At 43.4% G+C, this 13,328-nt stretch overlaps 1 protein-coding gene across 1 annotated transcript in view; it reads right to left on the bottom strand.

The window, feature by feature from the left end:
* Positions 1-13,328, bottom strand: part of SLIT2 (slit guidance ligand 2) — an 809,356-nt gene that overhangs the window by 320,291 nt on the left and 475,737 nt on the right. The window contains exon 5 of the mRNA XM_030191232.1: positions 4,838-4,909. Within this exon, the coding sequence (XP_030047092.1) occupies positions 4,838-4,909 (72 nt within the window). The remainder of the gene's footprint in view (positions 1-4,837; positions 4,910-13,328) is intronic.

The following is a 13,328-nucleotide window of genomic DNA, read 5'->3' as shown; positions in this document are numbered from 1 at the left end:
ATGAAGCAACAGGAGATAGTGGACAGAATGGAGACAGAAAGGTGGGTAGGGTAGGAGAAGCAAAAATGGAGTGCTGGGGTTTCTGAGAGAACTGAAAGATATGAAAAGCTAAAGAGTGAGAAGAAATGGCAATGAAGGGAAGAGAAATAAAAATGGATTAAAAAAGGAGATGAAATAGGAGCTTTTGAGTCCCTGGTGGCAGTAATAGCAGACACAAGCAAGACCATTGTTCCCATATCTCTGCGCAAATAAATATATCTCATGAATATTCAAAATTATTCTAGTATTCTTCTGAAGCTACATGGCTGATTTTAAGAAATTGGGGAATTATATACTGAGGATTTTGATACTTAAGAAGAGTTTTAAACACATGTGCATCAAAATTACCATTTTCCCCAACCCATTTATTCCTTACATCTCTAGGTGCAGCTAAAGATTTACAGAGTACAATGAGCAAACTAAGCACAGATCTAAGAATATCTAAGGCTAAAAACATGTAAGAAAACTTTTTTTTAAATTTGCTGATAGGCAGGTGGGTAAAGACAAGCCTTAGGGGATAATAAAAGCAACAAATCAGATAAAGGTTAACCAACAAACTCATACGTCTTCAGACTAGCTGAACTTTAAAAACTGTAAAGCATGGAGATTTGCCAAGAATTTGTTTCATACAACCAGAAATTATGCTCTTATGAGCTTCGGGAAAGGCACAAGATGATTGAAGAACTTCTGGGAAGAGTTCCCAAGTCTTCATCTATGGAAGGTACTGACACCTGGGAAACCAAAGCAACAAACCAGGAAGTTCAGAGAGTCATAAAATCTTTACACCCTGGGGAGAGCCTGGAAAGAGAGTTACATTCTGTCTTTCTATGGAATTTGCTCTCATATTCTGTTCCAAAACTAGCTCAGTATACAATTGGTCCTTGGCCTGAACAATGATGCTCTCCATTACCCTAGCTTTACATATGGAAGAATGTGTCAGAACGCTGTGTCTACTTGTTATTTTCTTGTTAGATATGGCATAACAATGCTGACAAAATGTTATTAATAAGGTTAAAACAGGATTCATTAAGGAAGGCCAAGATTTTGATAATGTCAGAAAATAGTTAATCTGATAAGAGTCTTTGTGAGGGACTGTATAAGAGAACCCCAGTCCTCCTCAAACACATTCCCCCACCAGCCCACCTCAACAGACCCAGGACTGAGGAATTCAGCATGGAGGGTGTGGTCCAGCCACAAGATAAAAACCCAGAGTTAAGGAAAGTCAGGGCGGCTCAGAACAGGAAGAAATAGCCCTCCAGAATACACCTCCACTACCTATATGCAAAAAGCATTTTGCTGTTTTGCTACTGGTTCTGCCTCCATATTTTGTGTTTTGTATTACTTTCCTGATTAAAGGGTGTTTTTCTTTGTTCTTAAAGTAGCCTCAATTGTTTGTAAACAGCCCCCCCCCCCCCCCGCCCCAGAGGCCCAGGACTCAAACACTCACCCACACTATCACAGAAAGTGAAGAGGCAGAAACACTCTTGCTTATACTGGAAAGAGCACTCAAGCAAGCTGGAACAAAGGTACCTGTTCTCATCATTCGGCCATCTTTCGTTTCGATAATAAAGTCGGGAACGTCCAAATCTCAACATTTGGGCCGGCCTTAGAGATCGCCAGCGTTAGAGATGGCCGCCATTGGTTTTCCTCGATAATGGGAACTCATGGCGGCCATCTCAAACCCGGCCAAATCCAAGGCACTTGGTCGTGGGAGGAGCCAGCATTTGTAGTGCACTGGTCCTCCTCACATGCCAGGATACCAACCGGGCACCCTAGGGGGCACTGCAGTGGACTTCACAAATTGCTCCCAGGTGCATAGCTCCCTTAACCTTGGGTGCTGAGCCCCCCAACCCCTCCCCCACAAACCCACTGCCCACAACTGTACACCACTACTATAGCCCTTAGGGATGAAGGGGTCACCTACATGTGGGTACAGTGGGTTTTGGGGGGGGGGGTTGGAGAGCTCCCATTTACCACCACAAGTGTAACAGGTAGGGGGGGATGGGCCTGGGTCCACCTGCCTGAAGTGCACTGCACCCACTAAAACTGCTCCAGGGACCTGCATACTGCTGTGATGGAGCTGGGTATGAGGCTGGCATACAGGCTGGCAAAACAAATGTGTTTTAATTTTTTTTTGGGTGGGAGGGGGGTTGGTGACCACTGGGGGAGTAAAGGGAGGTCATCCCCAATTCCCTCCAGTGATCATCTCTTCAGTTGGGGCACCATTTAGAGGCCTGCCCCCAAGGGACCAAATGAAGTTGGCCAAATGCTCGTCAGGGCCGGCTTTCTTTTTTCCATCATCGGCTAAAGCCGGCCATCTCTTAACCACGCCCCCGTCCCGCCTTTGGTACACTGCCGACATGCCCCCTTGAACTTTGGCCGGCCCTGCGATGGAAAGCAATTGAAGCCGGCCAACATCGGCTTTCGATTATACCGATTTGGCTGGGCTTAGGAGATGGCCAGCCATCTCCGGATTTGTGTCGGAAGATGGCCGGACTTCTCCTTCGAAAATAAGCAGGACAGGGCCCCTTTTACCAAGCTGCAGTAAAAGGGGGCCTGCGCTGGCAGTGGGTAAAAGGGAAGTTTCTCTTTCCTGCAGGAAATGGCCGTGCGGCAAGTAAGGCACTTGCCATGCAGCCATTTCGAGGGGGAGACCTTACTGCCACCCACTGAGGTGGCAGTAAGGGTTCCCAAACTAACCTGGCGGTAACCGGGCAGTGAGTGGCACTGTCCGATTACCGCTGGGTACACTCCAGGGGAGTTGAAAAGGGGACGTGGCCATGGGCGGGGCATGGGAATTTCTAAAATCTATGCCCATTGTTATAGAGTACACCTGTTCTTTCCTGGATTCTATACTGTGTATGGCATTTCCGGTGCCAAAAAATTATTTACATTTTTTTTTAGTGCCAGGGGCTTACCTAGTAGTAATCGGGCAGGGCCATGCACTGCTCAGTTACTGCTGAGGTAGCACGAGAGCCCTTAATGCCTCCTAAATAAGAGACAGTAAGGGCTCTCCCTCTCCCCCCAACCCCCCGGAAATGACCACGGCAAGTGTTACATTTACTGCACTGCCATTTTGATTTAAAAAAAAATCCTTTTACCAGTGATGGTAAAAGGAAGCCTCAGCACGCAACAAATTCATCCGCCGAAACCACCGCAGGGGTCTGTTTACCGCCGCTTGGTAAAAGGACCCCTTAGTCTGAAATTTCACAGATCCCTGCTAAGCATGCACCTGCCTAAATATCTCTTAACTATCCTGCCAGATTAGCCACTGAAAAAATTTTCCACAGAAAGGAATGGTTGTTTCTGGTGGCTGCCAGGTCTAATATAGCAAGACAATGGAAGTCATAAGATGGAACCATTTTACATTTGGTGGTGTAACATATTTGGCATGTCAGCATCATTAAAATGATCACATAATATACAAAAGACCAGTATACTGATATACTGAAAGTGTGGGGACCTTTGAAAAAGATAAGAGAAGGGCATTATTCTTCTCATACATAAAAGCATATCCTAATCACTCTTCTGGCAGTCCTGTAAATTACTTGCCTGCATGAGTGTTATCTAGTTTCATAGACAGCTGTAGTGCTAGTTCTTATAGAAAGCCACTGCCGTATCGTTAGGTTGCATAGGTTTGATTTGGTTGTTTTTCCTTGAATAAGCCAAGAGAAAACCAACACATGCATAAGCTGAAATGCTTTAATTCTTTCTATTGCTATAAAGCTTTCTAGAAAAAAATATGAATGTCAAAAATGGAATTAATGTTTTATGGGTAATATATTAGATTGTCAAAAATATAAGAAACCCTCCAACTGAGTAGTTATTAAATCCATGCCATATGCTTCTGACTAATTCACACACAAAGAGCAGTAAATAATTTACCCCCAAAGGGAATTACAGGACAGCAAAATTTGGGGAGAACTGTAGAGTCAGAAATGGCCAAGTTTGGAAAAAAAATAACAATGCAATATCAGAAAAATTTGTACACGATACAAGTTCACATCTTCCTCTCTTCTCCTTTTGATATAGATTTCTACAAATGCAATCTGCTCTGCTCAGCAAGGAACCTCTCTTTTTCTGATGACCAGGAAGACATGCAGATAAGCCCAAAAGTCCCACACAATGAAAGAAAATGATTTTACCTATTGTCACCTTTTTCTCAAATTTTAATCAAAAAGAATATTTTGAAGAATAATGTTACATCTATAGGTAAACATCTTCATGCTTTAAAATAAAGCGTTATAAAATATATGCCTATGTTTACTAAGCGGCGCTCTGGGCGCATTAGCATTTTAATGCGTGTAAATGGTTTACGTGTGTTACACACCAACACACTCACAGAAATGTATAGGAATGTTAGCGTTTAACTTGCCTTAAATTTATAGGCGTGTTAAAAACGCTAACGAACCTTAGTAAACATACCCCATAGTGACTGTTTTTGGGTGCTGAAAAATATTCATTTAAGAAAATCAGAAGTATAAATTCCTAGTTTCAGGCTCTTTCATTCTCATCAGTCTACAAAGCAACTTTTAGGGGCATAATTATCAGCATGAGCTCGCCTTAAGATGTGTTATGTTACCACTAAATTGTGCTATTTTTGCAAACATTCCATTCTATGCAGCAAGACCTCTAGTTACTCATAAGTGGGGTTACCAGTAAAAACACACATATTAATGGTAGCCCATGTTGATAACTTGTCCCCCTTAACCATAAAAAATGTGTGTTTCTTTAACCAACTACAAACAAATGCATATCTCAGCTTCTCTAATCAGAAAACCAAATGAGCAATACTCACAAATTTTTAACATCCACTGCACCACGGAATGCTTTCCTTGGAATTGCCTGAATCTGGTTTTCGCTGAGGTCACTAGAAAATAAAACAAAGAAAAGAAGGGGGTAGGTTAAGTGCTCAGCATACCATTTTAAAGTTACCAAAACTATCAGAAACCTGACTGCTTGTTAAGTATTCCTCTTATGTGATTTAAAATGTGAAAGATCATTTAAGGCTACTCCTTAGTACAGACCTTTTTGTGAAATGGGCATTAACTGGAAGTAGCATTGTAATGATAGGATTTAAATAGATTACCAAAAGTAAAGCATTAAATATTACACACTCTTTAAAAAGTCACAATAACCAGCTTTATTACCCATGGCGACACTGCACACTTTTATTTATAGGCTAAGGACCAATAGCTAATAGCCAGAACGTCAATGAAATCACAGAGAAAGCTTTGCGTTTCCCAAACACTTTACTGAAGAAAAAACATGGGTAAAAGGAAAAAAAAAAGAGCTCTGTATTACCCACTGCCTTTTAGAGGCACTCAAAGTAATTTTGGAAATGGAAAATGACTGTACTGGGCAGACAATAAATCCAACGATAACATGAAATGTTAACCTTCAGCAAGTGTTATGGCAACCTGATTTAATAGCCCTCCTTAAAAAATTGTATTCTAGCCATAAACCAGGCAGATACATTTCTATTTCTCCTTAATTAAAGAGCACATTTAATTCAAGTGTAATATTTTAGTACCATACTGTAAGCATGCTGGGAAGGATCAAGAGAAGCATTTGCCATAAAACCTCTAAGTGAGATCATCATTAACTCTTATTATTAGGGGAAATCTCATAACTTCTGGAAGCCTCGAGAGCCAGATTCGCAGCTTCTGAGATCCGTTCAAGGCTCCATCAAAACCCATCACCGATTTATGAACTGTTTCTGTGCTTGCTCTTCAGCCTCTCTTGTATTATACTCCTTTACTCTGATGACACCATCTGGGTGGGGGTGGGGGTGGGGGTGGGGGTAAGAAAGGGAAGAAGGCAGGAAAGAGGCGTAGGGTGGGTGAAAGGAGAGAGAAATGGGGATCAAGGTGGGGAGAGGGAGCACAAATATTTTTCTGTGTCCTAGTTTGTTGATTTGCATGGTTTTGTTCAGGGTCTGCCTTGGTTAAAACTTCCTTCATTTCTTATATCTAAATATGTTCGGGAAGTTCGAGGGTACAGAAGGGAAAGATTCACAAATACCCCGCTCTTCATGTGCATTAGCTGGCTACGTTTCCCATCTTCAGAATGAAGCTTTCAGGTTCATCAGAGCACACCCAGCCAGTCAAGTTTTCAAGATACAGTACAGTCTCAATTATCTGATCTTCATTGATCCGACCACCCAGCATATGCAAGAGACCCGCCCCCCTGTGACATCATCGTATTTATATTAAAAAAATCTTTGCTTTAGACCAATTTTTGAAAATCAGGAACTCTATGCCTTTGTTTATGAATTGTTTCAGAGGTTTATGCAGTGTTTTCCATATTATCTGACTTTTTACTTATTCAACAATGGGCCTGTCCCATTTACGTTGGATAATCGCGACTGTACTGTATTCACAAAGAATATGCATAGAGCAGATTCGCATGTATGCAGGTCTTACTCGTGGATATCTTCTTCTCTATGGAAACTGGTTCAGAAACAAATCTGGCATCCAGTCAGGATGTGCAGTTATACCTCCCTGGACCAGGGGCGTAGCCAGAATTCGGAGGGAGGGGGGTCCAGAGCCCAAAGTGAGGGGGCACATTTTAGCCCCCCCCCCTGCCAACTTTAACCCCCCCCCCCCAGGAGCCACTGCCCCTCTCCCGTCCCTTTCAACCCCCCTCCCGCCGCCGCCAACTCTCCCCCATCACTGCCAACTCTCCCCCACCACCGTCAGGTACCTTTGCTGGCTTGGGTCCTCAACCCCCGCCAGCCGATGTCCCCTTCAGTGCTGGTCTCCGAGTCTGGTGCGATCGCTGATCTGGATTCTGTTTCTCTGAGTCCTGACGTCCTGCACGTTCCTACGTGCAGGATGTCAGGACTCACAGAAACAGAATCCAGATCAGCAAAGCGCTACAGACTAGCGCTGAAGAGGACTTTGGCTGGCGGGGGTTAGGGACCCCCATCAGCAAAGGTACATGGTGGTGGCGAGGGAGGGGGTCAAATGTGACGGGGGAGGGTCTTTGTTGGGGGGGTGAAAGCAGGGGGGCCAGGGCGTCCCTGACGAGCATTTGGCCAACTTTACTTGGTCCATTTTTTTTCATGACCAAGCCTTAAAAAGGTGCCCAAACTGACCAGATGACCACCGTAGGGAATTGGGGATAACCTCCCCTTACTCCCTCAGTGGTCACCAACCTCCTCCCACCCTCAAAAAAAAAAAATTAAAAAAAAATTTATGCCAGCCTCAAATGTCATGCCCAGCTCCATGACAGCAGTATGCAGGTCCCTGGAGCAATTTTAGTGGGTGCAGTGCCCCAGGTAGGCGGACCCAGGCCCATCCCCCCCATACCTGTTACAGTTGTGCTGGTAAATGTGAGCCCCTCAAAACCCACCCTAAACCCACTGTACCCACATGTAGGTGCCCCCCTTCACTCCTTAGGGCTATGCTAGTGGTGTACAGTTGTGGGGAGTGGGTATGTGGGAGGGGGTTGGGGGGCTCAGCACCCAAGGTAAGGGAGCTATGCAGCTGGGAGCAATTTGTAAAGTCCACTGCAGTACCCCCTAGGGTGCCCAGTTGGTGTCCTGGCATGTCAGGGGGACCAGTGCACTACGAATGCTGGCTCCTCCCATGATCAAATGGCTTGGATTTGGTCGTTTTTGAGATGGGCATCCTCGGTTTCCATTATCGCCGAAAACCAGAGACAACCATCTCTAAGGTCAACCATCTCAACATTTAAGTCGACCATCTCTAAGGTCGACCTAAATGTTGAGATTTGGGCGTCCCCGATCGTATTATCGAAACGAACGATGGACGCCCATCTTGTTTCAATAATAGCAGTTTCCCCGCCCCTTCGCCAGGACGTCCTTAGAGATGGGCGCCCTTAGAGATGGTCGTCCCCATTTGATTATGCCCCTCCACGTGTCTTTATAAAATACCAGCATGCGTCCTTTTGAACTTGTGCCAAAAATGAAGCTACAGACTCTACTCAAGTTCCTCCCAAACTTCATCTCAGAAAATGCCTGCATCTGGGTTGTATAAAAATATGCATGTTCTGGTTAGTACGTGTATTGTTACACATGGGATAATTTTCTAAAAGGCATGGAAACATGAATAGAAAACCTGTAATGAAAATAGTGGGAATACCGTCAAAAAAACACCATGTAAAATTTGCAGCTATCACACAATAAAATTGTGCGTTAAACTGCAATAACTGCAAATTTTAGTGCATTTTAACAAAAGTTTCAAGTTTATTAACAAGCGGTTCACAGTACAAAAATCAATAACTAATAACAAAAGAAGGGAAAGAACTACAATATAAGTAGAAAATAAAAGAGCAGGAAAAGGAAGGAATTTCATAGAAGTCATAGACAAAAGCAGGAGAGACACCATCATGTGGCCACAATCGGGCCCGGCAGGCCTCAAAGTATGGCAAGGGCCAAAGGCCATAGCAAATACACAGGCCTTAAGTTCAGCCTTAAAAGTAAGCAGAGAGATTTCCAACCGAAGGGCTAAGAAGCAGTATTCCAAAGAAGAGGGTCCATCACACTAAATATTTGAGTATGCACAGAGGACAGATAAATTTGTCATGGTAAGTGGACTTGAAGTAGGTGTTCTTGAAAGGAACGGAGCACCTTCCTTCAAGGGACGATAAGGTATTGACAATTGAAAAAACAGGTTAAGAAGGTTCGCCAGAATGGTAAATCATATGAACCAGAAAAAGCAATTTATAGGAAATTCGAAAACAGATAACGGCACAAAGGGGTAACATGATCAAACCACTTGGCTCCAGAGAGAAGGTGTATGGCCACATTCTGGACCAGCTGTAAGCTCTGAATATCCTTTCGGATTCCCTATAACAAGGCATTACAGTAATGGAGCCATGAGAGTACAAAATACTGTAAGAGAACTCTAAGAGCTGAAGTGGTAAACACACAGAAGTAGAGCATATGCAATATGCAAAACAAGGATGCAAACAAATAGCAACGCAATAACTAACTTCAAATATAAAATACAGAAGTAGAATTAACCTCTCTCTAAGGGGTCCTTTTACAAAGGAACGTTGAAAAATGGCTTGTGGTAGTATAGGCACGGGTTTTGGGCGCGCGCAGATCCATTTTTCAGCGTACCTGTAAAAAAATGCCTTTTAAAATTTTTTGCTGAAAATGGGCATGCAGCAAAATGAAAATTGCCGTGCGTCCATTTTAGGTCTGAGACCTTACCGCCAGCTATTGACCTAGCGGTAAAGACACACGGTAACCAGACGGTAATGACCTATGCGCGTCCGAAAATAAAATATATTTTTCGGATGTGCACCAAAAATGAAATTACGGCAAGAGTCATGTGATAGTCGGGCAGTAACTCTATTTTGGTGCATGTTGGGTGCACGTAGACACTTACGCAGCAAAGTAAAAGTGCCCCTAAAATGGGTGAGGAATGTAAACCTTTCCTTATAATTACCAGTCTGTTACTTTAAAATCATTTTAACAATTACTGTTTGAACAAAGTTCACTTAAGTAGCAGGGACAATTATCCAGGTCTAGCACTGCTCAAGGAAATGTTATGGTTTTCTGTGCTGAATCCCCTGGTCTGCTTCAGGGAGCACATGGCTTCTGTCTCTCTTCTTTCTTATTACTTTAAATGGGGCCATCTTGAGGTCTCTTGTGACCAGCCAGGCTCACTGCGGCATTTAAATGGAAAGTACTGCAGCTGAGAAAGAAACTAATTTTCAAATTGAATTCCACTTAACCAAATGATCTGCAATGCATTTCTCAATTTGCTGGCTCACGCACCATTTTCTGACCTCTTTGTAGGTTTACAAAATAGTTAGAAACTTTATTTGCATGCTATTAACTGTGTTACCTACTAGTAGTATGGTTTAGTACAGTACTATAATTGCATTTGTTCTGGGTTAGAATAAGCTTTGTTTTTCATAGCAGTGTTCCCCCATTGTTTGGTGGCAATGCCAAAGTAGCCAAAGGCTTCCTGAGCTTCTCTCTCAGTTATCCAAAATCAGGCTAAAAGCCCACCTTTTTGATGTCACTTTTAACTCCTGACCCTTACTCACTTGTTCAGCACCCACTTTTATCATTCCCACCTTTGTAATTCCCTTATCCCTTATTTGTCCTGTTTGTCTGTCCTAGTTAGATTGTAAGCTCTTTCGAGCAGGGTCTGTCTCTTTACTTCCAGTGTACAGCACTGCGTTAAGTCCAGTGGTGCTATAGAAATGATAAGTACTACTAGTAGTAGTTACAGAAACATACAGGGCTGCCGAGAGGGGGCAGGGGGGCAAAATTTCACGGGCCCGGTGCTGAGGTCAGGCCGCTGGTGCTACAGTCCCCCATCTCACCTGCCTGTCTCCACAGCTCCGGGCCTCCTTCATTCAAAGCGGCAGTCGCAGATCGCCTCTCTTCTGGCATTCCCTCCCTGTGTTCCACCCTCGCGGAAACCGGAAGTTATATCAGATGAGGGCGGGACACAGGAAGGGAAGGCCAGAAGAGACGCGATCTGCGACTGCCTTTTTGAATGAAGGGGGCCCGTAGCCGTGGAGGCAGGCAGGTGAGACAGCGGACTGCAGCAGCGGGGGGAATGACGGAGGGAGCGACGGGGGGAGGAGGCTGGGCAGCGGGGGGTGGAGGCGGGGCGGCCTTGCCCCGGGCCCTGCCTAGTCTCTCAGCAGCCCTGGAAACATACTGGAAAAATGTAACACCCATGTAGCATGCTTCCTGATGTGAGAAGCTCCGTTTTGCATAGAATGTGTGGACCACAGTAACATGGCAAATGAGATGAGATAAAGAGCAGCATGGCCCATGCAGTCTGCCCAAAAAGGTGACTAGAGTTGTACCTGCTGCTCTGTTCAGGTTCCTTCCCCCACCAACCCCCTCTTATATTTTTAGAGTTGTAGAATATCGTGATCAGAGTGTTCACAATTTCCAGCCAATTTTACAAACATTTTATTAAACACAGACCCTCCTATTCTCTATATGGCACCTTTAAGTCGTGCGCTTAAATAGTCTAGGTGTGGACACTTACTCCTGCATTTGAGCAGCTATAAATGTCCGTGTTTGCAAGGTAGGTATGATTTCTGCTAGTATTTTATAAACACACGTGGAGGGGCATAATCGAACATGGGCGGCCATCTCTAAGGGTGCCCATAACCAGAACAGCAGAAGATTCAAATATGAAAAACCCAGAGGAGCCAGCTCCCAGCAGACCATCAGCGAATTAGACCTTCTCGGCTCGTCCTCTCTGAGGCAGAACTCTCCTTTAGAAATCCCCCTGGGGGACTCACCCAGAATCTCTTAACTTACTGGTCCCCCAGGGGGTTACGTTAGGAAAAGAAAACCAAACCTGGATATAGAAACCGCAAACACTGGGTTTAGCACATTTTCATACGCAAAAAATGCATCAAACTAGCAGACAAAATATGAAACTTTTCTTTTTGTCATAAGGTGGCTTACAGAAAATATATCAAAAAACATTTTGGAAAACACTTAAGGATTTTTGCTATTTCATCACTTCTCCCTGGATTCTATATATGGTGCCCAAAGTTGTATGCCCAACTTTAGCCATACTTCCGAGATGTACGTACAAATAAATTGGATAATGAGCTCTGAACCATCAATAATTGGTTACTAACAGCCAATTATTGATGTTAATTTGCACTCATTAAAATTTACTCGTGCATCTGGATGCACACTATTCTGTAAAGCACGGCGTCTACCTTCCATGACGCATATCTCAAAAGGGGGCATGTCGGGGGAGGGGGGCAGGCATTCCAAAAGGAATACTGACTAACCATGCCTATCTTGGGTGCCAGCATTTACATCAGGTTTCAGCAGGTGTAAGTCTGGCGCCCAAAAGTTAGGTTCAGGATCTGTGGTAAGCACTATCAAATATAAGGCATGTGCCCTTTATAGACCAGCGCTTAGCAATGAATTTTTTTCATTATTGAATTGCCTCTCTTCAGGGTAATTTTCAAAAACATTTCTGCAAGAAATGGGCTTTTGTAAAGTTTCCGTCCAATACGGGCTTGGAGTTATGTGCAAATAGTCTATGCATATGTGAACCAAAGCATTTCTGGTGGCAGGGCTGGAGAGGATTTCAATTTCAGCGGGCTTTTGAAAATATGCCCTGTATATGTAGAAATTACGTAGGTGTTACCACAATAGATCAGATTCACTATTCAATCAGTTATATAACCAAACATACCATGAATCAAATAAACACATTAACAGACCACTTCTTGTGTTTATGCTCAAACGAGAGGAAAAACCTCATACTACCGTGGCTCAACTCAGTTGCTTAAACCGGACCTATTAACAAAGACTATAAAAGTCTGTGCAAAAATTTATGAAAAAACAATTAAAAAATGCCATAAGAGAGCAGTAAGGGAGCAACTAGCACAGCACAGCACAGATAAGTGGCTTTTTGATTTAAGATATTGCCGATGATATTTGGGTTTGAGATTATCGAAGAGACTTCATGAGAGGTTTTTGTGCCTATGATTACTTTTTCACCGTGGGCTCAGAAGTTTTTTTATTGTTTTTTTCATAAAGTTTTGCACAGACTTTTATAGTTTTTGTTAATAGGTCCGGTTTAAACAACCAAGTTGAGCCACGGTAGTATGAGGTTTTCCCTCTCATTTCAGCATAAACACAAGAAGTGGTCTGTTAATATGTTTATTTGATTCACGGTATGTTTGGTTATGTAGAAATTACCCCAGAAAATGACTGCGCTACTGATCAGGTAAAAATGAAACCTCCACAGCATTCCTAGCTGGTCCAAACAAAGGAAGGCCTGACCCTTAGAATCCAACCCAGCCCTCTGCATGGCAGTACATAGTAGGGATGCGCATTTGCTTGAAATGACAGAGAAAATGTCAAGAACACTTCCCATATTATTTCAAGTTGCTGGTAATCAAAATTAAGCAGAAAAAAAACATGACATTTTGTTTCTTTGTGTGCCATCAACAGGTTACACTCTTCTAAAAGAGTGCAGTCTTTCAAAAAAAGCGCACTTTACCCAGAGTATGCGCTCTTTCGGAACAGTACGCTCTCTTTCCTGATAGTGCTTGCATATAAAATCTAAATAAATAAATATATAAACCATCATACATGTATGTTCTATCAAGAAAGAGAACATAAGAGTAGCCATTGTGGGTCAGACCAATGGTCCATCTACCCAGTATCCTGTTTTCCAAACAGTGGCCAAGTCAGGTCACAAGTAACTGGCGGAAACGCAATAAGCAGTAAAATTCCATGCTACCCATCCCGGGGCAAGCAGTTGCTTCTCCAGGTCTGTCTCAATAGCAGACTATGGACTTTT

Source organism: Microcaecilia unicolor, chromosome 2 (assembly GCF_901765095.1).
Source record: "Microcaecilia unicolor chromosome 2, aMicUni1.1, whole genome shotgun sequence".
Classification (NCBI taxonomy): domain Eukaryota; kingdom Metazoa; phylum Chordata; class Amphibia; order Gymnophiona; family Siphonopidae; genus Microcaecilia; species Microcaecilia unicolor.
This window is presented reverse-complemented; position numbering and strand designations above follow the sequence as displayed.